The sequence below is a fragment of the Bos mutus genome, chromosome 4 (genome assembly GCF_027580195.1).
Source record: "Bos mutus isolate GX-2022 chromosome 4, NWIPB_WYAK_1.1, whole genome shotgun sequence".
Taxonomy (NCBI): Eukaryota; Metazoa; Chordata; class Mammalia; order Artiodactyla; family Bovidae; genus Bos; species Bos mutus.
Window position 1 is genome coordinate 18569524 of NC_091620.1, and position 27720 is coordinate 18597243.

Genomic DNA, 27720 nt, shown 5'->3' on the forward strand with positions numbered 1-27720 from the left:
TCCAAGAAGCTCCCACATACAATGGGGCAACTGAGCCCAGTGTGCCACAGCTACCGAGCCTGAACTCATAGAGCCTGAGTTCTGCAAGAAGGGTAACCACAGCGATTGAAAGCCCATGCACCACAACTGGAGAGCAGCCTCTGCTCCCACAACTAGAGAAAACCCGCACGCAGCGGTGAAGACCAAAAATAAATAAACAACTTTTAAAAAAAGAAAAAAGTTAACAAAATAAAGATTTACTTTAATGGCAGTTAATCTGTACCTTAATGTATTCTGATATTCTCTGATTATAAAGTTTAACATTGAACCACTTGCATGAAGGGTTTGGAGACAATGAACAGGGTGGAAGTATGCAAAACTCTACAACTACAGGAGGTATGGCTTCCACCGTGTGCTTGCCCTTGGATTATGGCAATGAAAAGGTAATCAGAGACCAAACAATGAAGTAAGGTCCCCAGCAAAAGAGTGGTCAGGGTGGTCAGGGTGTTTGGATGGGGAGTCCCTTGAACAGGAAGTAGATTGCTCTTGGCCACACCAAGTACTATTGAGGTTCTTTTAAACACCTCTCATCCCTCCATCACTAGGAAACAAGTTGAAACTTACGAGGTTTGAAAGGAGGAAAGTTGAAGTTGTTTACTTCACAGTCTTGATCAGAACTTTGTAGAAAGCTAGATACTTCATCCATTTCCTACAAAAACACAAAATACACAAAATGGAAAAGGTTACTGATGCACAGTTAGCTGTTGAGTAATGCTTACTGAATTAGAAGCTCCAAATTTTCTATCTACTTCTTTAAATATGGACTAAAAGTAGGTGATGCCTGATTTTATAAACAGTTAATTTTTTATATTTCAAAGAACTATCCCCACCAGCTATCCCCACCTAAAAAATAAAAGATGCTCGTGAAATAATTCTCTAATAATTAATTTTAAATTTTAATGAATCAGTGTGACAATAATTATATTAATAGCTTCTCATAAAACAGTATTTTTTAAGTTAAAATACAGTTAATGGAGGTAAAAGCTGAAGCCACGAGAAAACAAAGGACTTTCTCAAAAAGAAATAACCAGTTAGTGGCAGATCCAGAGTTAAACTTCCCAGAGTTTTGAGGAGTCTAACTTACTGCATATAAATTCAGCATTAAGTAAAAGGATTTTAAATACCACTAGGTCAAGCAAACTATTTTATTACAGATCAGAGTCAAAGTTTATCTCACAATTTGGAATATTTGTTCCCAAAATAAGTTTGATCCTGAAATAACAACTTACAATCCACACTCCATCAAACTCCAGAGTTTTATAAAATTCACTGAACTGCTCTTTCCACCACTCAGTACAATCTGGATTAGTAAAATCAGGAAAAACTGTCCAGCCAGGATATGCCTAGAGAAGAAAGAAGGCTGTGGCAATTAGTCTGTTCAATGGTTCACTTTGGATTTATTTCTGGCTACCATTTCTTCTACAAGAAGCCCATGCATCTTATCACTTAAGAATCAAAATTTGTGACTCTCTTCCTAAAATTTAATAGTAAAATAGGAGCAAAGAGCCAAGGAAAGAAAAAAGAAAAGGAAAAATAAGTCATTAAATAGATAAGAAGCCATCAAATGTCTTTTTCCTATTAAAAAAAAAGGTAAAATTTCATTATGTCAGGCCAGTTGGGAGAAAAACTGTTTAAAATACTGGAAATCTAACTAGACAATATTTTAGGAGAGAATGATTAAATTTCTCTAATGTGTTATTAATACACTGGTTTCAGCATATAAGCAATCTTTTTTAAGTGGTTAAGTGAACTTCATGCTTCTTACTCAGGCCCAGTTATTTCTCACCCTATCTTCTCTTCCTATCTATTCCTATCAAAGTGTAGCTTTGAACCTTTTCTACAAGTAGCACAAAGATACAGCTATAGCCAAATTATTGTAAATTATGAATTTATGAGATATAAGCTTTTGTGCATACTTTCTTGCTCATTTCCCCAGCAAATGTATAGATTGTAATTTAGGGACAATTTTATGCTCAAGTAATATAATGTATACAATTAATATATATTTATAATGCAGAAGCTTCTTAAAACTCAAGATAAGAGCTTGAAGTCCTTCCTTTAAGTGGACTGAACTCCTGGTCCTTTGTTTTAGGTGATGACAGCAGATCATAATTAGAGATAATTTTGGACCTCAGGGGACAGACATGAGGCAAAGAAGTCTCTTGCAGCAACATTCCACCCAGAGCAGGGCCAGCAATCTTTATTCTAACTGAATGCCTTTATAATGAACCCAACCACCCCCACTATGACTACCTCTGCCAACATCCTAGATCAAATGATTCGTGTTATTTGTTGGTCAGTGGAAGTCACACCGCAACAAAGAGTAGCCCCAACTCACTGCAACTAAAGTCTGTGCAAAGCTACGAAGACTCACCACAGCCAAAAAATAGAATAAACAAATAAATCCTAAAAAGTATTTCTTCTCAATCATCTGTAGTATTGGAGAGTCAGGATATAGCTTTTTAATTAAACTAGCTCTGCTTTTCCCACCACAATAAAAAAATCATAATATATGAAGTGATAGAAATACTAATTATTACTACAACAGCAGTCACATTGCACTATATAAATGGATCAAATCAACCTGTTATATACTTTAAACTTATACATATTATTTATATATATATATTTCAACTAAAAAATCCTTCAGAATGTTAATCATTCTATTATTCCATCTACTGATCTAAAAGTAATAATAAAAAAACCACTAAAACAGTAATGATACTGTAACTTGTTTTCTATCTACTCATCTTCATACCAAAAGTACAAACTTCCCAAAATGATTATAATTACTCCAATTTTCTTGAGAAATTACCTGCCCAACAACAAAGCCTTTGTCCCCCAAGATCCACACTCTCTTTCTGCTTCCATTCACATAAGGCTGGTAGTCAGAGTTATTTAAGATGCCAGGATTCTAATAAGTGAATATAATAACAAGTACTGTTTAGTAACTTTTTCCACTTTGAAAGGAAAAATTAGGCAACAGAATAAGTGTTTGAACGTACCATAATAATTACATATTTCAGTCCATTTTCATGTAACTTTTTGGCAAAATCTGAGAGACCATGGAAAGCCACTCCATCAATAGTGAAATCCTTCTTTTCATCCATGTAGTCTATGTCAGAGTACTGGACATCCTGAAAGACAGGGCTGGCCAACTGAGAAATAGGATCATGCTGATGGAAGATATTATAGCTCTGGTTCTTGATGATTAAAACTGAAGCCATAGTTCTTAACGATTCCAGAACTGTCCAGACTTGGCTATATTCTAGGAGTAAAGAAACTCTTTCTGAAAGATTACCAGCACTCTCAGATTGCAGGTTTGCCTTTTCATACCAATAGAAGCGTGTCATGAGGAATTGAGAAGAACTTGAGGTAGGGACTGGGTCTTGTTCATCCTTGTAACTTGAGAACTTGGATGCTTGACATAAAACAAGTTCTCTTTAAAGTGTGTTTGAATGAGTATATTAGTAATGTTATAACCATGTTCTAACTTGGAGCCTAAACATAGAACTAGAATAGATGATAAGAGGAGAAACTGGTCTTCTTGCCCTAAAACTGCCAGAGTAATAATTAACAAAGATAAATAACAAAAGCATAGAACTTTAATTAACCAAACTCTCATGCGTGTGTATGTTTTGTGTTTGCATACCATCCTATGAGAAATAGGTGTTATTCTTAATGAGAAGATTGAAATGTGAAGGGGTTAAGTGACATTTCCCAAAGTCATGGGTGCATGAGCCTGTGGGGGTCGACTGGGGCTTTGTTGATAGGCTCTTGGATTCCAGATGCTATTTTTTCTCCAACCTACTACATACTCCAAAACATATGAAGTTCTTCTAAGTTGATAAGAGAAGTTCCAACTTACATAAGGGATCTCAGCTTCACGAGTTCGGTTTACAACATTTTTCAATCCATCAATACCACCATAATTCCTGCGACTAAGCTGGAACCCAAGACTCCAGTAGGGAGGCAAGAATGGTCGTCCAACAAGCTGCAAAGATAAATAAAGAAGTGTCTAAGCATTTAGAATACACACTGTAGCACCACATCTGACACAGAAAATACTCCCTTCACTTCATTTTCTCTTAAGCCCTCAGATCTAAAAATGTTGAAGCCAAGAGTAACCTCCTAGGGCAATTTGCAAAATTCTACAGCTCACCTAACTGCCTAAATGTATTCCTGACAACAGCAACATCAGAAAACAGTGGGATTTGCAGGTAATGCTTGAATCACAGTATAATATTGGGGGAAAGAAAGAAGCAACATTTATTCACTCAGTGAATCTTTTCTAAGTGTTGATATTGTGGCAAAGGATTGACAAGGCACTTGGGATATAGTGGCATACAGCAAAAGTGATTCCTGCTCTCACATCAGTGTCTAATTTCAGACAGCGATAAGTGCTAGGCATAAAGCATCAGGACTAATATTGAATGGGATGGATGAAGAAATAATGGACTGTGTTTAAAATCCAATTCTGTAAGTTGCTCAAGCCAACATTCTGAGAAGATCTCACATACAGCTCTGTCTTAAATGTTCCCTGAGAGCCACTGTCTTGTCCTTCCTTATGAGAGTCACCTCAGCAGGGAGGCTCTCTCACGCTGAGTCCCCATGCAGTGTATATGCATCTTATTAGTAGCACTAATTATAAGGTGTTTCCTATTACTATTATTTCAGCCTTTGTTATATTTCTCCTCTGTTATTATAAATTGTGCCGTTTTGAACAAATCACTTCATTTTTCTGTACCTGATGCTTTTTGTCTGTAGCATAGAAAGTTTAGGCTAAATGGTGTCTAAAGTTCCTTCCTGCCCTACAGTTTGAACCAAAAGTAAGTAGCACAGTTCCTTTTACACAGTTTCTTTTCACTAATTTTTTTTTATTTGTTGAATGAATGAATAGATTTTGCTGATCTGTGGCCTTAGATCTTATCTTTGGAATGATTCATCATACAAAGATGGACTCTGAGCTCCTTGAAAACAGGAACAGGATGGCAGCTAACTTAGTTTTGCATTTCTCAAGGCTTGCACAGTGCCTCTTCAGCATGTAGAAGGCACTCAATAAATGTGCATCAAAATAAATGAAGAGCTGGGACTTTCCCGGTGATCCCACGGCTAAGACGCTGAGCTCCCAGTGCAGAAGACCCAAGCTCAACCCCTGGTCAGGGACCTAGATTCCACATTACACAACTGAGATCTGGTACAGCCAAACAAATGAACATGCTTCCATCTAATGAAAGACTCGCAGTCCCAGCTTTCGAAATCCATAATTCACTCACAATTTTAATTGTTCTCCTGTTAATTTATAATGAATGTATGAGATAACAGCAATAAAGATTGTGCGTGCATGTGGGCGTGCTATGTTGCTGCAGTCGTGTCCAACTCCATGCGACCTTCTAATTATCTAAACACCAAGCCCGTACCTCCAGGTATTCCTGAACCACTTGTTCTGGAGTATTTCCCAGGAACACATAGAAGTCAAGAATACCCCCGATCGTGCGGTAAGTGACAGCAGGAGCGGGCTGAAGGGTGACCTCTGAAAGCAGTAAGATAAGAGTTCTTAGAATGTTATAGTTGGAAATATACCCATCTCTGGAATATGAATGCCTGAGTTATCCAAAACAGGCTCAGTCTCATTTTTAAAGAGTTGAAAATCACACATGTTCTTTTCTTTGGATGATTGCTGAAGTTTACCAAAATACTCAGTTCAGTTCAGCCACTCAGTCTAACAACTCTTTGCAACCCCATGGAATGCTGCACACCAGGCTTCCCTGTCCATCACCAACTCCCGGAGCTTGCTCAAACCCACACCCATCGAGTCGGTGATACCATCCAACCATTTCATCCTCTGTTGTCCCCTTCTCCCCCTGCCTTCAATCTTTCTTAGCATCAGGGTCTTTTCCACTGAGTCAGTTCTTCACATCACTTGGCCAAAGTATTGGACTTTCAGCTTCAGCATCAGTCCTTCCAATGAATATTCAGAACTGATTTCCTTTAGGATGGACTGGTTGGATCTCCTTTCAGTCCAAGGGACTCTCAAGAGTCTTCTCCAACATCACAGTTCAAAAGCATCAATTTTTCAAGGTTCAGCTTTCTTTATAGTCCAATTCTTACATCCATTCATGACTACTAGAAAAACCACAGCTTTGACCAGATGGACCTTTGTTGGCAAAATAATATCTTTATTGTTTAATATGCAATCTAGGTTTGTCATAGCTTTTCTTCCAAGGAACAAGTGTCTTTTAATTTCATGGCTGCAGTCACCATCTGCAGTGATTTTGAAGTCCAAGAAAATGAAGTCTGTCACTGTTTCCATTGTTTCTCCATCTATTTGCCATGAAGTGATGGGACTGGATGCCACAATCTTCGCTTTTGGAATGTTGAGTTTTAAGCCAGCTTTTTCACTTCCCTTTCACTTTCATCAAGAGGCTCTTCAGTTCATCAAAATATTCATCATCAAAATATCATTCATCAGTTCATCAAAATATTCAGTTCACCAGAATATCAAAATATTAAATGAATAAAATACTAATGAATTTATTTTTTAAGAGAAAGAAGGACAAAATCTGTTCTTATCTGACCATATAAAAATACAAATGCCTGGGATCTGTGAGTGATTTAGCCTGAAGGAAAAGTTTTTAAAACCTTATTAGATGAGCTTACAGTTAAAAAATAAAAATGAACTCTTATTCTAGTACCATTAGTGCAGAAACTAGAGACAGATGGGGTGGCCTATGAGAAACCCTACCAAACACAGCCTTGTTGTATACAAACAGACAGCATGGTTTGATGTTGAAATCCACAGGTATCTTTGGAAGGTGTTTATCAGTGGAGTCTATTATCTATAAAATATTATGGGTAACTTGCATCAGTAGAGAATACTGAATCAGTTTTCAATGAAAATAGCTTCCAGCTTGAACTGGATTTGTAAACAGGTTAATCTATGTTTGAGTTTCAGTTTCTATAGAAATATATTATAGGTCTAGTATATTAATACCTTCAACTTTAAAGAATGATCTCACTATGAAAACCATTTTTATAAAAGCAGCATTCCAAGACATATTGCTGCTAAGATAAAGAGATGTTTCCTACCCATGGCGTTACTGTTCATCAGAAAAACCCCGAAAGAGAAGCCGCTGGTGTCTTCTAGGCACAAGAAGAATGTGTGAGCTCCATATAGATTAATCATGCCCTGACAACAAAAACAAAAAGAAATAATGGTAGTACCTGTTGAAAGCATTTTTACTCATCCTAAAATAAAATCAAAAGCCATGCACAATAGATACTCTGTCAACATTTGATGTAGTTTAATACTGTACCAAAAAGGTTTTGCGATGGTAACGTCAACAGGCAAATGGATAGACAAAATATGGTATGTCCATCCAATGGAATGCTATTAGTAATAAATAAGAACTGAAATACTGATTCATGATACAAGTGTCAACCTCATAAATGGTTTTTTTTTTTTTTTGTTTTCTTTTTGACCGAGCCAGGCCAAACTAATTTTCTGAAAGAATTTTTTAAATTTAATTTTACTTATTTGACCACATTGTGCAGCATGTGGGATCTTAGTTCCCCAATCAGGGATTGAACTTGTGCCTCCTGCAGTGGACGTGCAGAGTCCTAACCACGGGACCACCTGGGAAGTCTCATCAACCTCGTAAACGCTATGGTAAGTGAAAAGAACAGACACAAAAGACCACATATTACACAATTCTATTCATGTAAAACATCAAACAAAGTCAAATCTATCCAGACAGAAAGCAGATTAGTGACTGGGGCTGGAGCAGGCAACTGGGATAGGGATGGGATTAAATCTAAAAGAGAAGGAGGATCCTACTGGGATAACGAAAATGTTCTGAAACTGGATTATGATGACGGTTGCACAACTCAGTAAATTATTAAACTGTACACTGAAACTAAAACTATTATATTATAAAGTTATTAAACCGTACACTCAACAGATAAATATGTTATAAATCGTATCTCGAGGAAATCAACCTGAATATTCATTGGAAGGGCTAACGCTAAAGCTAAAGCTTCAGTACTTTGGCCACCTGATTCAAAGAGCCGACTCATTAGAAAAGAACCCTGATGCTGGGAAAGATAGAAGGCAGGAGGAGAAGGGGACGACAGAGGATGAGACGGTTGGATGGCATCACTGACTCAACGGGCATGAGTTTGAGCAAACTCCAGGAGATGGTGAAGGCCAGGGAAGCCTGGTGAAGGCGAAGGAAGCCTGGTGTGCTGCAGTCCATGGGGTCTCAAAGAGCAGAACACGACTGAGCAACTAAACAACAACAACCACTAAATTATTTTTTAATTGGAAAATACTGGCAACAAAACACAATAAAATGCTGGCAGAAGAAGAGAATATGATGAGCAATTTTGAATTTCTTCTTTATGTCTATTTTCCAATTTTTCTATAAATAACATACAAAAGTTTAAAATTTTAAAAAGGATACTGTATCACTCACAAGGCTGTGATGAGCACTGATATAAAAAGAGAGACTGTGTATAAATGTAAGTGCTATAAGAATAGAAGATATTGAGATTATAACACACAGAAAGCTTAATGAAAGCTCCCGGTATGATGTGGCAAACTTAGCCCCTGGTACAGAACTGATTACAGTAAATTCCAGGAAATGAGGAGAAAGAGAGTGAGCATGATATGCAAAGGACGGAAGGCCAGCAGGCCTATGCAAAATTAGGCTGGTTTTGAAATTATAGCCAGGAAGACTCACGACATCAGTGCTTGGATAGAAAGAAAGTGAAAGTGTTAGTCACTCAGTCATGTCTGACTCTTTGTGACCCCATGGACTGCAGCCCACCAGGCTCCTCTGTCCATGGGATTCTCCAGGCAAGAATGGGAGTGGGTTGCCATTTCCTTTTCCAGGGGATCTTCCCCACCCAGGGATCGAACCTGGGTCTCCCACACTACAGGCAGACTTTTTACCAACTGAGCCATCAGGGAAGCTTCACTTGGAGAGAAAACAGGCTATGTTTTTGAAAATATTAAGAAGAAAGAAGGAGAGGTGGAGGGGATGAGGGAAGATAAGAAAGAGAAAAGAAAGGGAAGGGGAGAGAGGGAGGAGAAAGGAAGGGAGAGAGGGATGGAGGAAGGGAGAGAGGGATGGAGGAAGGGCTCCTGTACTACAAATAAGTTACTGCTCTAAACCAGCTTTTCTCCCATTCTAATGTGCATGTGATTCACTTGTGGGTCTTGTTGAAATGCAGGTTCTGCTTCGTAGGTCTGGACTAAGGCCTGAGGTTCTGCATTTCTCTAACAAGCTCCCAGGTGATGCCAACCTCACTGTCTCTGGAATACACGTCAATCAGCATAACAAAGCAGCCAAAAGAGGCATTTTTTTTTTAGTCTACAAAGTTCTACTGAGAATGGCCCCTGCTGAAGCTTTTCCCTAGACACTACTCAGTTACTGAAGACAAACAAAGGTATTTTGCAGATGTTTTTTCTAGTATACATTAGGCTATAATATAATCATTAAATTATATTTTCCTTTAGGACTTCCCTGGCAGTCCAGTGGTTAAGATTCCAAGCTTCCATTGCAGGGGTACAGGTTTGACCCCTGGTGGGGAAACTAAGATCCCACATACCATGCAGTGCTGCTACTGCTGCTGCTAAGTCGCTTCAGTCATGTCCGACTCTGTGCGACCCCGTAGACAGCAGCCCACCAGGCTCCCCCGTCCCTGGGATTCTCCAGGCCAGAACACTGGAGTGGGTTGTCATTTCCTTCACCAATGCCATGCAGTGCAGCCATAAATAAGTAAGAAAACTTTCTCATAAAAAACTACATTTTCCTTTAAAAGTGAGATGCTTTCCAAAATCTGTATATGACTGATTGTGAGTTTATAAACCTTATGAACAAATATTCTTCAACACAAACAGATCTATATAAACTGGGCAAAATATCAATGTAACTTCGTAGGTTACATCACTTGATGGTCTACTTTACTTTGTAGGTTACTTCCTGGAAAGAAGAGCAAGCACTGCTTGCTGTGAGCCATCGGCAGGAGGCTGGGAGCCTCACCTCGGTAGGGGTGGCATCCCTGGTGAAGATGGGCCAGGTCTTCCAGGTCATGTTGTGGCGGTACTGCTGGTGCACGTGTTCGCCCAGCCCGTACACGTTGGCACTGGGCAGTCGCATGGAGAGCTGCAGGTACTGCTGGGCAAACTGGAGGGGCCCAATGCTGGTGTCCAACCTGGAGAAAGGGCCATGGAGTAAGAGCTGTCTGTGCCAGCAATCTCTCTGCTTCCCTGCCTGTCCACTCGGGGAACAGCCGTTTCAGGTGTTACCATCATCTGCTTATATGCTACCTTTGAAGGCCCTTCTAGGGTGTCTCCGATTCTTTGATTCTCAAGGAGCACAGCCCTGGAGATATGAGGCCAGCTATTCAATGCAACCCCACCCATCTACTTCCATCAGCGCCCTGCCAGGCACCACTCTGGATGCTTTATAAATAGCACCTCAGCACACACAGCAGCAGTGGCTGTTTTGATTCCAAGGAAACGGAGACTGAGGAGGTGAGGTAATTTGCCTAGGATCACACAGCTGAGTGGTAATTCACGTGTGACAAGATTGCATAGATTTCACTGACATTATTATCCTTATATTTTCTCCAGTACATTTTCTGGTTTAAGTTTAAGCTGCTGATAGGTGCTCATTGGTAAATTTTTCAGGAAATAATACTTTGGAATGATAAATAGTGAAGTTGAGTTCCAGTGTAAATGGTAATCTAAAAGAATAATGTTAGCACTTTTAAAACATACATGAATCACAAGGGTATTTACATAACTGAGCAAATGAGCACATTACATTTCAGTATTCTTTGTTCTGCGATCATGACAGATTACCAGTGTTAATGATTTACGGTAAGAGCTTTGACATTTTTGAGGTTCAAACATTTTCCCAAGTCATACTCATCTCTTCAACTACCTGCAATTAATTCAGAATGAATTGCACTCACTGGGAGGTATATTCAAAGGTACACAAAGAAGGTTGAAAAGCTCACAAGACTCTTTTGTTGCTAGTCCTCATTATCTTGATGCTGAAGGGTTTGTGAATGACTTCTAGATGATAGCTCAAATTGGAAGCATCAGCATTCCCATCAAAGAGCTTAACATTTTCATGGGGGACTTCATAGCGCATGTTATTGAAATCAGTGATCTGTCAGACGGAAAACAGAAAGGAGACTTCCTTTTAGAGCTTCTACAAAAATTTTCACTCTCAAATAACCCCCAGTAATGACAACTTCTAATTCTTGACCCTTGGTTTCCTGATTTGAAAAGGAAATAAAAAAATCACGAGTCCCCCATCAAATAAACATCAGTCTGCCCATCCTATCAGGAAATTCCTGCAGACAGAATCAATGGCACCTCCTGCCTTCAGAGCTTATAAAGGAGAATGATCTGAACACAGCATGGAGGCTCCACTCTCTGCAGAGATGTCTTCAGTGATAACTATCGAGCTAACCTTAAAATGGAAACGATTGGATGTCTGATATTCAGCTGTGAAGAGGGTGTCGATTACATCATATCCAAACAGAGATGGTGATGGCAGCCTTCTCAACTGGGCCTCATACTCTAGAGGTCAAGGAAGGAGAGAGAAGTATTTGGTCTTTATTTTGCAGTTAACTTATCTGGTCCATATAAAGAGATCCCGGGGGCAACATTAGAGCAGTGCTCACCTGTGCTTGTATTTTTAACCAAATTGCTGATTTCGTAGCCCCAGTTCCTGGGGAAGAAGCACCAGGGGATGGCAGTATCTGGCACAGGTTTCCAGCAGCACTTATATCTCTGTCGGCAGACATCCTATAACAACATCACAGAATGAGCATTACGTGAAATGAAGGAAAATACTAGTCATCTATTTATTTGTAACAAATTTTACGCCAAGAAGAATTTCTGATGGGGCACAATTCCATTCAGTCATGTATTTATTCTTCTTTTATTCATACATTTATCCAGCCATCCAATATACATGTATTACCTACTCAACAAGGAGCTATTAATAATAATACAGATAAATAAGACCCAGTTCTTGCCTTTAGCAAACTTACAATCTTCTTGTAAATCCAGGTACTTACAATATGATGAGTGCTGCAATGGTGTGCCTAGGGGCTGAGGGGACACACACACCAGCCACAATGTCCAGCCTAGAAGACTGGGGTGGGGATGGGTGTAGGGTGGGATTCCAGGTAAGTGAAAGGAAAGTCCAGCCCTAATTCACTAGGAGGGGTTAGACACGTGACCAGCAGAGCAGGACTCCAAGCAGAGAAAGGAGCATTGCGCAAGAGACTCAGTAAATCTGTAAGTTCATTGTGCCAAGAATACCAAGGGAGAGAAATGAGACTGGAGGCTCACAGTATCCATACCAACAGTGAGTTGAATGCTGGACCAAGCACTATGGACTTTCTCACGAGGAAGAGTCACGGAAATAGCTAACAATATGTGGATTCCCAAGTGGCGCTAGTTAGTGGTAAACAACCTGCCTGCCAATGCAGGTGAGACATAAGAGATTGGGTTGGATCCCAGGGTTGGGAAAATCCCCTGGAGGAGGGCACGGCAACCCACTCCAGTATTCTTGGCTGGAGAATCCCATGGATGGAGGAGACTGGCGGGCTATAGTCCATGAGATCGCAAAGAGTTGGACACAGTTGAAGTGACTTAGCATGCACACGGCATGAAGAAATGCATTTCTAAGAAGTAAGAAAAGGAAAGCAAATGAACACAGAGAAAGTTAAGATCAAACTAGGATAGACAGTGATGTCAAACAAATTTACAGTGTCCACAAGATAAAAAATAAACCACACTTGGTCTTTCACAGTGCCTTGATTATAGATTTTTTAAAAATTACTATCATTTGGTGAGATGTATTTTCTAAAGTTCCTACAAATTTTCTTTTTCATGTGTTGCCCATCCTGAACCCCCCTCCCACCTCCTTCCCCATCCCATCCCTCAGGGTCATCCCAGTGCACCAGCCCTGAGCACCCTGGCTCATGCATCAAACCTGGATTGGCAATCTGTTTCACATATGATAATATACATGTTTCAATGATAGATTAATTTACATAAAAATTTGTTTTGTTATAATAAATTAAATGGATGGCAGGTTGAACCAAAATGTTGAAATAAGCACAGGTATTCACCTCTCCACCCAACTGATTCTACATGAATTGACAGAAGTATCATTAAGAAAGAAATTACAATTCCATTGTAAAACAGCAAAATATAGTTCAGTACAGCAGACCAGAAAAGTTATGAAATTCCTGAAACACAGAAAATCAACTTTATCAGCTCTAGGGAAAACACATATTTATAGCTTAAAACACAAGAGAAGAAAAAGAACTGCTCCAAGCTGGGTAGGTGTGAAGAAGTGGAAGAGAAACCTGGGATGTAGCCCTGGATGATTAATTGGGAAGCTCTCACAGCTACTGGTTAGCTCCTGCTAATGGGTGGGCATCTGAAAGTGTTTATTCATAGGTTAAGGGACTGAGGGAGCTTCCCAGGTGGCTCAGTGGTAAGAATCTGCCTGCCAATCTACGATGTGCTGGAGACATAGGTTTGGATCAGGAAGATCCCCCTGGAGGAGGAAATGACAACCACTGCAGTATTCTTGCCTGGAAAATTCCATAGACAGAGGAGCCTGGTGGCCTATAGTCCATGGGGTCACAAAGGGTCAGACATAACTGAGCGACTGAGTAAGGGAGTGAGGAGACATGCTGGGAGCCAGAAGGTATGGCAACGCAGCAGCTAATAAACTGCCCCCACACAGGCCACCAGCACCACCCCAAGATAAGTATCCATTTTTCTCTCCAGCAGCCCTCTCCTCCTCAATTCTCAGCAAAAGCTAAGGCAAATAGGGCAGGCAGTCATAGATAATGAAATACAAAGATGACAGTCAAGCCACCCAACATTTGAGAGAAACTAACATCATAATCCATACATGACTACTGGAAAAACCATAGCTTTGACTAGACAGACTTTTGTTGGCAAAGTAATGTCTTTGCTTTTTAATATGCTGTCTAGGTTGGTCATAACTTTTCTTCCAAGGAGCAAGCATCTTTTAATTTCATGGCTGCAGTCACCATCTGCAGTGATTTTGGAGCCCAAAAAAGAACACTGAAGAATTGATGCTTTTGAACTGTGCTGTTGGAGAAGACTCTTAAGAGTCCCTTGGACTTCAAGGAGATGCAACCAATCTATCCTAAGGGAAATCAGTCCTGAATATTCATTGGAAGGATTGATGCTGAAGCTGAAACTGCAATACTTTGGCCACATCATGCGAAGAACAGACTCATTTGAAAACACCCTGATGCTGGGAAAGATTGAAGGCAGGAGGAGAAGGGACGACAGAGGATGAGATGGTTGGATGTCATCACCAACTCAATGGACGTGAGTTTGAGTAAGCTCTGGGAATTGGTGATGGACAGGGAAGCCTAGCATGCTGCAGTCCATGGAGTTGCAAAGAGTCGGACACAACTGAGTGACTGAACTGAACATCATGATAGGAAGGGACCAAACTTAATAAACAAATTGGAGGAAGCAGTTGATAGAAAAAATATTATTAGCCTTCAAAATAAATGTAATTACTACCTTCAGACACAGGCACACAGCAGTTGCTTCCATTAAGAAAAGCAATAAATAGTGCTGAAAGTGAAGATATCTAACAGCAAGGTTTAAAATTCAGTATTTGTACTGAATAACAAAAAGGAAACAATAAAAGAAAGAAGCATCAAGGCAAGAAAATAGTTTTAATTCAAGATTATCCAAGAACATAATACACAAAGATAAATAAATGGAAGTAGAAAGGGTAAGTCAAGTGACCAATGGACTCACAGAGCAACATTCAGCTAGAAGATTCCAAAAGGGGTGAAAAGAGAAATAGAGGAGGAAAGGGGGAACCAAGGAAAGAGAGAAAGTAATGTTATATATCACGAGCAACTTAATATACAACACAGGAAACTGGAAAAGAACAAAATAAAGCCATAAAAGCTACATGAAAAACTAATAAGTAAAAGCAGTAATTAATGAAAGAGAAAAGAAGCAAGTACCTACAGTCAATTCAAAACATGAAATTTTTTTTCCAGGTAATAATCTAAGAATATGTGCTACTGTGTTGTCAGCGAGCATTGTAAAGTAAGCCAGACATCCCCATGAAATAGACCTAGCTTCTACTATTGCTTTGAAATTCTATTTTTATTATAAACTAAATTTAAGTGTACAAATATGAGAATATGAATATGTGTTTAGGGACTTCTTATTATATTCTAATGGTGTACATATCAATTCCTGCTATAATTCCACACTGATAATTATTATAGTGTGAAGACATGTTTTGGTATTAGTTTGGCAGATCAATAAACCTAAAGGAGACTCTTTGAAAAGATCTAAGAATATGAAAACATTATCAAGTCCTATTTTGACAAAGAGGGAGGGGAGCAAACAAGATTAGGAACAAAAAAAATGCAGAATGACACCAGATACTAGGATTTCTTAACATAAATAAGAATTAAGAGAAAACTGTTTGCACAAATATTTACCAATGAATGGGAAACTGTAATTTGAATCTTAAAATAGTGAAACATTAGATAATCAAGATTAGATTAGAAGAGATAAAAAATCAAATGACCATTAACCATGAAAATTGTAAAAAGTAGTCAAAGGCCTTTCCCTAAAACAATTATATTTTGCCCTTATGATTTAAGGAATAGAATATTCTCATGTGTGTATATATATATATATATATATATATGTATGTATGTATATATTAAGAACAAGGTAAAAAAGCATTCTGATTAATTTTATTAAACTAGAATAATCCTGGCAACAAACTAGATAAGGAGAGGCCAAGCAAACAATCAAATAAAAATATAAAAGCCAGTTTCACTTTAAAAAGATAGATATGTAAAATTTTAATAAAATGTTAGCAATCTGAATTCATTAGGGTATTAAAAGAATTAACTCGTAATAGTCAAGAGAGGATTCTCAAGAGAATGCTACAGTGGTTCAAAATTAAAAAATCTTTTTAGTATAATTCACAACATTGACAAAAAAAAATTATATAATCATCTCAAGCACTTTTTAATATATAAAAATGACCCAAATTTTAAAAGCAAGTTATTAAATAAGATATAGAGAACAAGTAAATTCAGGTGAAAACAAAACCAAAAATATATAAATATATGTACAAAATATATAAATACCTGTGTTAACATAGGCAAAAGCTTAGAAAGTTCAAGGGAAGGCTACATACAAAGCTCTTGACCTGATTCTGGGGAGGTGATTTGGAAATAAAGAGAAAGCATTACAAATATGGACTTTCCTATTTTTATTTTGTACATAACTATAATGTCTGAATCTTTCATACTAAAGGAATATATCCAAGTATAGATTTTGTGATTTAAAAAACAAAAGAATATGTCACAATACTACTCATTTAGCAAGTATTTTAGATGCTGGTCTCTAAGATTCAGACACGACTGAGCAACTTCATTCTCACTTTTCACTTTCATGCATTGGAGAAGGAAATGGAAGCCCACTCCAGTCGTCTTGCCTGGAGAATCCCAGGGACAGGGGAGCCTGGTGGGAGTCGAGCAGAGTTGGACACGACTGAAGCGACTTAGCAGCAGCAGCAGCAACAACATCTACTATAATTGCTCTGAAAAATCACAGTATAAATGTGTATGCCTGTGACTGATTCATGTTGATGTATGGCAGAAACCAATGCAATATTGTAAGCAAGTATTCTCCAATGGTTTTTCCTGTGGTCATGTATGGGTGTGAGAGTTGGACTGTGAAGAAGGCTGAGTGCCGAAGAATTGATGCTTTTGAACTGTGATGTTGGAGAAGACTCTTGAGAGTCACTTGGACTGCAAGGAGATCCAACCAGTCCATTCTAAAGGAGATCAGCCCTGGGATTTCTTTGGAAGGAATGATGCTAAAGCTGAAACTCCAGTACTTTGGCCACCTCATGCGAAGAGTTGACTCACTGGAAAAGACTCTGATGCTGGGAGGGATTGGGGGCAGGAGGAGAAGGGGACAACAGAAGATGAGATGGCTGGATGGCATCACTGAGTCAATGGACATGAGTCTGAGTGAACTCTGGGAGTTGGTGATGGACAGGGAGGCCTGGCGTGCTTCGATTCATGAGGTTGCAAAGAGTCGGACACGACTGAGCGACTGAACTGAACTGAACTGATCCTCCAATTAAAAGTTAATTAAATTAAAATAACTAAGTAAATATAACAGATCAATCTTTCACGCTTATTATAAACAAAGCAATTACAGGGAAGGACAAGGAAGCCTGGCATGCTACAGTCCATGGGCTCACAAAGACTCAGACACAACTTCAGTTCTTCAGTTCAGTCGCTCAGTCGTGTCCGACTCTTTTCGACCCCATGAATCGCAGCACTTCAGGCCTCCCTGTCGATCACCAACTCCCAGAGTTTACCCAAACTCACATCCATCGAGTCAGTGATGCCATCCAGCCATCTCATCCTCTGTCGTCCCCTTCTCCTCCTGCCCCCAATCCCTCCCAGCATCAGAGTCTTTTCCAATGAGTCAACTCTTCACATGAGGTAGCCAAAGTATTGGAGTTTCAGCCTCAGCATCAGTCCTTCCAATGAACACCCAGGGCTGATCTCCTTTAGAATGGACTGGTTGGATCTCCTTGCAGTCCAAGGGACTCTCAAGAGTCTTCTTCAACATCACAGTTCAAAAGCATAAATTCTTCGACGCTCAGCTTTCTTCACAGTCCAGCTCTCACATCCATACATGACCACTGGAAAAACTATAGCCTTGACTAGATGGACCTTTGTTGGCAAAGTAATTTCTCTGCTTTTGAATATGCTATCTAGGTTGGTCATAACTTTCCTTCCAAGGAGTAAGCATCTTTTAATTTCATGGCTGCAATCACCATCTGCAGTGATTTTGGAGCCCAAAAATATAAAGTCTGACACTGTTTCCACTGTTTCCCCATCTATTTCCCATGAAGTGATGGGACCGGATGCCATGATCTTCATTTTCTGAATGTTGAGCTTTAAGCCAAATTTTTCACTCTCCTCTTTCACTTTCATCAAGAGGCTTTTTAGTTCCTCTTCACTTTCTGCCATAAGGGTGGTGTCATCTGCATATCTGAGATTATTGGTATTTCTCTCGCAATCTTCATTCCAGCTTGTGCTTCTTCCAGCCCAGTGTTTCTCATGACGTACTCTGCATATAAGTTAAATAAGCAGGGTGACAGTATACAGCCTTGACATACTCCTTTTCCTATTTGGAACCAGTCTGTTGTTCCATGTCCAGTTCTAACTGTTGCTTCCTGACCTGCATACAGATTTCTCAAGAGGCAGATCAAGTGGTCTGGTATTCCCATCTCTTTCAGAATTTTCCACAGTTTATTGTGATCCACACAGTCAAAGGCTTTGGCATAGTCAATAAAGCAGAAATAGATGTTTTTCTGGAACTCTCTTGCTTGTTCCATGATCCAGCAGATGTTGGCAATTTGATCTCTGGTTCCTCTGCCTTTTCTAAAACCAGCTTGAACATCTGAAAGTACACAGTTCACATATCACTGAAGCCTGGCTTGGAGAACTTTGAGCATTACTAGCGTGTGAGATGAATGCAATTGTGCAGTAGTTTGAGCATTCTTTGGCATTGCCTTTCTTTGGGATTGGAATGAAAACTGACCTTTTCTAGTCCTGTGGCCACTGCTGAGTTTTCCAAATTTGCTGGCATATTGAGTGCAGCAGTTTCACAGCATCATCTTCCAGGATTTGAAATAGCTTAACTGGAATTCCATCACCTCCACTAGCTTTGTTCGTCGTGATGCTTTCTAAGGCCCACTTGACTTCACATTCCAGGATGTCTGGCTCTAGGTGAATGATCACACCATTGTGATTATCCGGGTCGTGAAGATCTTTTTTGCACAGTTCTGTGTATTCTTGCCACCTCTTCTTAATATCTTCTGCTTCTGTTAGCTCCATACCATTTCTGCCTTTATTGAGCCCATCTTTGCATGAGATGTTCCCTTGGTATCTCTAATTTTCTTGAAGTAGGAAGTAAAAAAACACCTGGAGTAACAGGCAAATTTGGCCTTGGAGTATGGAATGAAGCAGGGCAAAGGCTAATAGAGTTTTGCCAAGAGAACACACTGGTCATAGCAAACACCCTCTTCCAACAACACAAGAGAAGACTCTACACATGGACATCACCAGATGGTGAACACCAAAATCAGATTGATTATATTCTTTGCAGCCAAAGATGGAGAAGCTCTATACAGTCAGCAAAAACAAGACTGGCAGCTGACTGTGGCTCAGATCATGAACTCCTTATTGCCAAATTCAGACTTAAATTGAAGAAAGTAGGGAAAACCACTAGACTATTCAGGTATGACCTAAATCAAATCCCTTATGATTATACAGTAGAAGTGAGAAATAGATTTAAGGGACTAGATCTGATAGACAGAGTGCCTGATGAACTATGGATGGAGGTTTGTGACATTGTACAGGAGACAGGGATCAAGACCATCCCCATGGAAAAGAAATGCAAAAAAGCAAAATGGCTGTCTGAGGAGGCCTTAGCTGTGAAAAGAAGAGAAGCCAAAAGCAAAGGAGAAAAGGAAAGATATAAGCATCTGAATGCAGAGTTCCAAAGAGTAGCAAGGAGAGATAAGAAAGCCTTCCTCAGGGATCAATGCAAAGAAATAGAGGAAAACAACAGAATGGGAAAGACTAGAGGTCTCTTCAAGAAAATTAGAGATACCAAGGGAACATTTCATGCAAAGATGGGCTCAATAAAGGACAGACACAACTTAGATGGAACAAAAATTAGATTATAGCCATACAATCTCCTTAAAAGTACTTACTAATTCTCCAAATATATAACCGATATTCCTGCTTCATCCTCTTTAAATACAAAATAGGTTGGAAGGGATCAGTGGAGAAGTTTGGGAATTTTGGGTAACTTCTAGGCTGTTGAGTTTCCTAAATCTGAGACAGATATTTAAGTAGCCCTGCTACCTCTGAGGCTGAGATCTTTAGAGTTCAAAAGATCAGTTACATTGCCATAAATCATTCCAAAGTCTACCAACCTCTATTAAAAAAAGAAAAAAAAACAGGTAAGACAAGAAATCCAATACAGTCAGATAAACACAGCACTTTTGCATGAAGTCTGCCCTAACATTCCTGTCTCAGTTTTAAGGCACTTCCTGTATCCCAGACACCAGAAGTGAAGTGAAACCTTTGAGATATACATATGGCCTTTTTGGTTTCCATAGTTATGCAATAACACAGATCCTCGTAAACTCACACCTGGATTATGGCAACTGACTCATAACAAATCTATCTCTATGCTTTCCTTAGCACCAAACTTTTCTAAAGAGTACTCTTCAGTTGTCTTTCTCATAGACTTTTATGTCATTTTGCCCTTAGAAATTACTGACTAATGGAACTTGAGAACTGAAAATAGGCTTGGAAATTATCTTATTCAACTTCCATTTGAGGCAAGGATTTTTTTTTTCAGTAGAGTCTCTGATGGATGCTTTAATTCTGTGAATGATCTGTAGCCAACTTCTTTCAAAATCAGAGATTCCTCTTTAGAGTTAACATTTTACTTTTAGTTTTAATGTTTACTGAAATGTTATTTCTTATATTATTTAAAATCAGTCTCCATTTTCTAAAACCTACTATAGCTGCATATCCCAAAGTATACAGAAAAATTAGAATGAAAAAGTATCCTTAGTGTTACAAGGAGAAAAATGTACATTTGAAAAAATCTTAAATGGTCATTATTTGCAGGTAACACTGTTGTAAAAGGAAAATCCAAGAGGCCATAGACAAACTAGGAGAATTAATAAGTAAATTTAGTGTGATTTCTGTTTTAAGATCAGCAAATATTTAAAAAATCAACTTTAAATCTATATGCCAACAACAGCTAAATGGAAAATTAAAAATAATATTTAAATAAAATCAAACATAAAGTACTTAGAAAAATTTTGGAAAAAACATGTCTTCTGTACCAAAAATCTCAAAACCAAAATCTTAATAAATAAGTAGAAAAATATATTGCATTCATGGATTAGAATATTCACTTATAAAGATGTCAATTCTCCCAAAATTAATCTATGAATTTTATGTGATCAGAATCAAATTTATGGTGGGTTTTGAGAGGAAGCTGACAGGCTGATTCTAAAATTAATTCAGAAATCTAAAGGGTCAAAAATAAGCAGGGCAATCTTAAAGAAAAATAATGATTTGGAGAACTTACTCAACTACATGTCAAGCCTTACTATGTTGCTGTTGTTCAGTTACTTAGTCTGGTCTGACTCTTTTGTGACCCCATGGACTATAGCCCACTAAGCTCCTCTGTCCATGGGATTTTTCAGGCAAGAAAAGTGGAATGGATAGCCATTTCCTTCTCCAGGGGATCTTCCTGACCTAGGATCGAGCCGCATCTCTGCTGATCCCACATTGCAGACAAATTCTTTACCGTTAGAGCCATCAGGGAAGCTCCAAGATTTACTATAAAGCTATAATAAAGAGCTTTTCTGGTGTCTTAGAAGGTTAAGAATCTGCCTGCAATGCAGGAGACCTGGGTTTTATCCCTGGATCCAGAAGATCCCCTGGAGAAGGGAATGGCAACCCACTTCAGTATTCTTGCCTGGAGAATCCCATGGACAAGGAGCCTGGAGGGCAACAGTCCATGGAGTTACAAAGAGTCGGACACGACTGACTAACAGTAATGAAGGTAATGTGAAATTAGCAAAACAGCAGACAGACTAACACTGGAACAAAATAAGAGACTCTAGAAATAGATCAACATAAACAAAGATATATGATTTATAGTAAAGGTGGCATTACAATGCAGAGGGTGAAAGATGGTAATTTCAGTAAGCAGTGATGGGTCTATTAGAAATTCAAGGAAAAAAATATTCTGGACTCCTACCTGACACCATACACAAAAGTCAACTCTAGACTTATTTTAAGATCTCAGTGTGGAAGATAAAAACAACAATGCCTTTAGAGAAAAAAAAAATAGAAATACATTTTTCTAACCTTGGAGTAAGCAAGAATTTTTAAGTAGAATACAAAATTCACTAACTATAAAGTAGGTTTGTTAAAATTAAAAACTTTTTCATCAAAAGTCACCATGAAGAGTGTTAAAAGTCAAACCACAGTGTAAGGAAATACTTAAAATTTATATGACAAAAGATTTGCATCCAAAATATGTAAATACTACAAAGTGATAAGAAAAATATGAACATCCCAATAGAAAAAACTAGACAAAAACAAGAAATGGAAAAGACCCTTCACAAATATGATTATCCATCTAGCCAATCAGGGTATGAAAGTGTCTAACTTCATTAGTCATGAGGAACAAACAAATTAAAGCCACAGAACAGTTATATTGAAAAAGAAAAACATACAAAGAGTAGGTTAGGATATAGAGCAAATGAACTCATGAGGGAATGTAAACTGGTACAAATACTTTGAGAAAACATTTTTGTATTATCATGGAAGATAATAAAGATAAAAATCCTATGAACTGGATTTTTCATTGTTTAATTATTTGCCTAGGGTATAACTATAAGGGTTGCTGTATTAGTCTCTCAGTTATGTCTGACTCTTTGCGACCCCATGGACTATAGCCAGCCAGGCTCCTCTGTCCATGGGATTATCCAGGAAAGAATACTGGAGTGGATAGCCATTTCTTCTCCAGGGGATCTCCCCGACTCAGGGGAGAATCCAGGTCTACTACATTGGCAGGCAGATTCTTTACATCTAAATCACCAGGGAAGCCCATATAAATATATACTCAATGACAATAAAATGAGCTATATAAACCACTTTAGAAACAATGAGAAATTTAAGTTGGTCAAATTGTATAATTAATATAATATGTTATAGCATAATATATCAATATAATATATAATAAAATTTAATAAATATAATATTTACTATAAATAATATTTGATAAAAATAAAATAATCTTTAGTAATAAAAGAAGCACCAGTTAGCAAATATAATAAACTATATTTACAACAAAAACCTTGTATATGCAACATCTAGGAAAAATATTTCATAATACATCTGTAATGAAATATATCTTTCCCATTCTGTTGTTTTCCTGTTTCCTTGCATTGATCCCTGAGGAAGGCTTTCTTATCTCTCCTTGCTATTCTTCGGAACTCTGCATTCAGATGCTTATATCTTTCCTTTTCTCCTTTGTTTTTGTTTCTCTTCTTTTCTCAGCTATTTGTAAGGCCTCCTCAGACAGCTATTTTACTTTTTTGCATTTCTTTTCCATGGTGATGGTCTTGATCCCTGTCTCCAAAGGAGATCAGTCCTGAGTGTTCATTGGAAGGAATGATGCTAAAGCTGAAACTCCAGTAATTTGGCCACCCCATGGGAAGAGTTGACTCATTGGAAAAGACCCTGATGCTGGGAGGAATTGGGGTCAGGAGGAGAAGGGAATGACAGAGGATGAGATGGCTGGATGGCATCACTGACTCGATGGACAGGAGTCTGAGTGAACTCCAGGAGTTGGTGATGGACAGGGAGGCCTGGCATGCTGGGATTCATGGGGTCGCAAAGAGTTGGACACGACTGAGCGACTGAACTGAACTGAACGAAATATATATGAAAACAGTTGAGAAATATGCATATATGTATAAAAGAGTTGAAATGAAAAGAGGTTGTATTGAATATGTTTTTAAAATGAGAAGGTTTAAAATTATGTCACTGTTACCTAAATTAAACCTAAAATTTAATGCAGTCCTAATTATGGGATGTAGAATATAGAATATGAGATAAAGAAATACAGTCTAAATATCTATACCTTTATGATAAAGTCATTAAGTTACAATTAAGAAGGCTTCCAATAGTTGACATTCTTATGGAAACTACTCAAGTAGAAAATCTATGTTTTCTAACATATGTTCTTTGGGATGACTTGCCAATAACATGATTTCAGAAGATTCTTATTATAACAAGTCATTTGGGCTCTACAACAACTCAGTCATTTATATATGCTTGATGGCCTCTATTCTCAAGGAATGTGAATTCAAGCCCTCAAACATTAACCTTTCCATGACTCCTTGGAATCACGGTAGGATACATTCAGCAACATGGAGAACTCTCCCTCTACTCTGGACTTCAGACCCCATGGCCAACCCTTTTGTTAGTTCCTCCTCCTCTTCCTTTTACCCCTGGCTGCTTCCCTGATTTCCTTGGTGTTGCCTGGTGGGCTGCTGGGGTCGCACAGAGTTGGACACGACTGAAGCAACTTAGCAGCAGCAGCAACAGCTGTTCATTTCATCAGGCAAGAAAGAAAGTACTCCAAATAAGTCAAGAGGCCCATAATCCACTCTATCACCACCCTCTCCCCAGGGCACATACTCCTCTTTTCAATAAAACCCAGCAGGCCCACAGCAAGGACCATTTTTCTCTGACCTCTGTCACCTCCTGGCCAGGGGCACAGTCTATCCTTTCCGATTCGGGGATTTCTGGGCACTCTGGAACAAATGAAGCACCTGCAGAGAAATTAAAGGACAAAACTGAAAATGTGGTGTGTACTCACAGTCCTAGGGAAGAAACAGTCCTAGACTTTAGTCAATTCTCCAGTCACTAATCGCTAGTAACTGGGATCTACATTTGCATAGAATGTTTAACACTTCTCCAAGGGTTCAACACGTTTACTTTTTGTTTTGCTGGGAGTTTTTTGAGACATAATTCACATACCATAAAATTCACGTGTTTAAAGTGTGCGATTCAACGGCTTATAATATTTTACAAAGTTGTCCCACCATGACCATCTAATGCCAGAACATTTTCATCACTCCAAAAGAAACCACATACTCATTAGTAGTCACTTCCCATTTCTCTCTTCTCCCAGTTCCTGGTAAACATGAATCTACTTTCTGTCTCTATGGATTTGCCTATTCTGAACATTTCATATAAACAGAATCATAAAATATGTGGCCTTTTACATCTGGCTTCTACCTGGTGTAATATTTTCAAGGTTCATTCATGTTGCAGCATTTAACAGTACTTTATTCTTTTTTGTGGCTGGATCATATTTCATGATATGAATATAACACTTCTTAAAATCTATGCTACGGTATGCTATGCTAAGTTGCTTCAGTCGTGTCTGACTCTTAGCGACCCTATGGACTGCAGCCTACCAGGCTCCTCTGTCTATGGGATTTTCCAGGCAAGAGTACTGGAGTGGGGTGCCATTTCTTTCTCTGCCTTAAAATCTACTCATCAGTTAATGTACATTTGGGTTGTTTTCAACTTACTGACTGTTCCCTTCCACAAGGGAAGGGGCTTCCTTTGCAGCTCAGCTGGTAAAGAATCTGCCTGCAATGCAGGAGACCTGGGTTTGATCCCTGGGTTGGGAAGATCCCCTGGAGAAGGGAATGGCAACCCATTCCAGTACTCTTGCCTGGAGAATTCCATGGACTGTGTAGTCCATGGGGCCGCAAAGAGTTGGACACAACTGAGCAACTTGCACTTTCATTTTAGTGGGTGTAAAGGATATTTCATTTGACTTGAATTTCCCAAACAACTGATGATATTGACTGTCATTTTCATGGCTTATTGGCCATTTATAGACCTTCCATGAAGAAATGTCTGCTAACTCCTGTGCTCATTTTAGAAATTTGATTATTTTTCTTCTAATTTTGAATCATAAGATTTACGTATTCTGAACGCTAGATCATTTTCATGCACATCATTCACAAATATGTTCCTCCTTTAGAGGATTGTCATTTCACTTCCTTGATAGTGTTCTTTGAAGCACAAAATTTTTTTATTTTGAAGTCCAATTTGCTCTTTTTTTTTTCTTTTGGATGCTATGATTTTTTTTTTGAGTATCATATCTAAGAAACTGTTGCCTAACCCAAGGTCACAAATATTGGTATTTATGCCTATGTTTTTCTTAGAATTTTATAGTTTTGGCTGTTACATTTTGAACTTTGATCCATTTTGAGTTATAGTTTTCATGTGCTAGTTGCTACAGTCGTGTCCGACTCTTTTCGAGCCCACACACTGTAGGCTGCCAGGCTCCTCTGTCCATGGGAGTTTTCAGACAAGAATACTGGAGTAGGTTGCCGTTTCCTCCTCCATAGGATCTTCCTGACCCTGGGATCAAACCCTCGTCTCTTATGTCTCCTGCATGGGCAGGCAGATTCTTTACCATTAGTGCCACCTTGGAAGGGGGAACTTTCATGTATAAGGTGAATGTGATAACCACTACACCATGGAAAGAAGGCCTGTATATATTTTCATATCATCTCACAAAATCATAGTTGTTCCTAGAAAATACCTCAATGTTTACTGTGAAGAGTGGTGAAAAGAATGAATAGGTAGGATTACGCTGTGGGTACAGGTTCTTTTCACTACACACTAAATCTATATTGATATAGTGAGCTTTATCAAGCAGAGTAAACCTCAAACTCATTTTAAGAAAAGATTTTTGTATTGTGTATATTATTATTTGGAGTACAATGTGTGCAGGGAAGGCTTCCCTGGTGGCTCAGATGAAGGAAAGAAGGCATTCTGTGGGATGTTTCTATGAGAGAAGAATTTCAAAGGTATCCATGAAGAAATCATAGGCATTTATCAGAACATGGGCTGGAGGCGAATTGTAATTGACATATTTAGGTCAAGTTAATCAGTCCCTAACTCTACTGGAGCCCAATTTCTTTCTCCATAATGTAAAGGGACTGGGCACTGTTAACTATTCTTCTTGAAGACTTTTTTATTTCATTCATGACTCTAGGTTGAAGGACAGGCTTCTGATGAGTCTCATTTTGCATTTTGCTAAAATTACATCAAATGGGACTTGGAAGACCTTGAATATTACTAGCATTTCATTTTAGGTATAGTTGTAGAACAAGAACACAGCATTTGGAAATTTATCTAAATTAATTGTGGATATAGACTGTGAATAATGCCATGTGGTGGCATGCTGAGGAATAAAGAAATAAAAGGATGTCTTTGGCATCCTGAGGGGACTTCTGTTTCACTCCTTCCAATCCAATAGCCACAAGCATCTCCCTTACCTGAAGGCTTCTCCAACAGAAGCATCAGAAAGAGGATATCTACAGCAAGTACAATTATGATGAAGATGATCAGGAGGATTTCCAATGCACTAAGCTTCCTCGCCATCTAGATGAACACAGGCAACAGGATTAAAGTAAACTGCAAAACCCCATCATTCCAAAAAATAGGTAGGCATCCTGATTAGTCTCCAACTCCTTGCCAGCTGACATGATTATCAGCATTCCTCTTTATGCAATCCAGAAGTATCTGTTCCAGCTCATCACAGTGTCTCCAAGAAACTCTGGTCAGTGCATCCAACACATGTAGGACTCTTGTCCTTTTTGTCTGCAAAGGGATCGATTACTGTCTAAGGAAAAATACATCAGACATAAAGAATTGAAGGGAGGGAAGGAGGAGTGGAACAGAGCATGGGAGAGACAGGAAGGGTTGAGATGGCTCCAAAAGCCACTTTGATCTTCACACCCTCCCTGGGCAGAGAAACAAAGGTCCACTCAGGGAGGGGGAAGGTAACAAAACCTGAATCCAGGTCTTCTTATTCCAATTCCTATGCCGGTGATGCTGAGGTGTTTAACTGTTTAGAGCTCACTAAGCCTTTTAAGA

General features: G+C 38.8%; 1 protein-coding gene across 1 annotated transcript in view; it reads right to left on the reverse strand.

Moving 5' to 3' along the window:
* MGAM2 (maltase-glucoamylase 2 (putative)) overlaps positions 1 to 27225 on the reverse strand; it is a 97174-nt gene extending 69949 nt beyond the window's left edge. The window contains exons 1-13 of the mRNA XM_070368840.1: positions 27120 to 27225; positions 24505 to 24584; positions 11743 to 11866; positions 11529 to 11638; positions 11068 to 11222; positions 10086 to 10257; positions 7129 to 7228; positions 5460 to 5572; positions 3908 to 4033; positions 3045 to 3176; positions 2855 to 2953; positions 1269 to 1382; positions 604 to 688 (exon numbers count right to left, since the gene is read on the reverse strand). Coding sequence (XP_070224941.1) covers positions 604 to 688; positions 1269 to 1382; positions 2855 to 2953; positions 3045 to 3176; positions 3908 to 4033; positions 5460 to 5572; positions 7129 to 7228; positions 10086 to 10257; positions 11068 to 11222; positions 11529 to 11638; positions 11743 to 11866; positions 24505 to 24584; positions 27120 to 27225 — 1516 coding nt within the window. The remainder of the gene's footprint in view (positions 1 to 603; positions 689 to 1268; positions 1383 to 2854; positions 2954 to 3044; positions 3177 to 3907; positions 4034 to 5459; positions 5573 to 7128; positions 7229 to 10085; positions 10258 to 11067; positions 11223 to 11528; positions 11639 to 11742; positions 11867 to 24504; positions 24585 to 27119) is intronic.
* Positions 27226 to 27720: the final 495 nt, after the last annotated feature.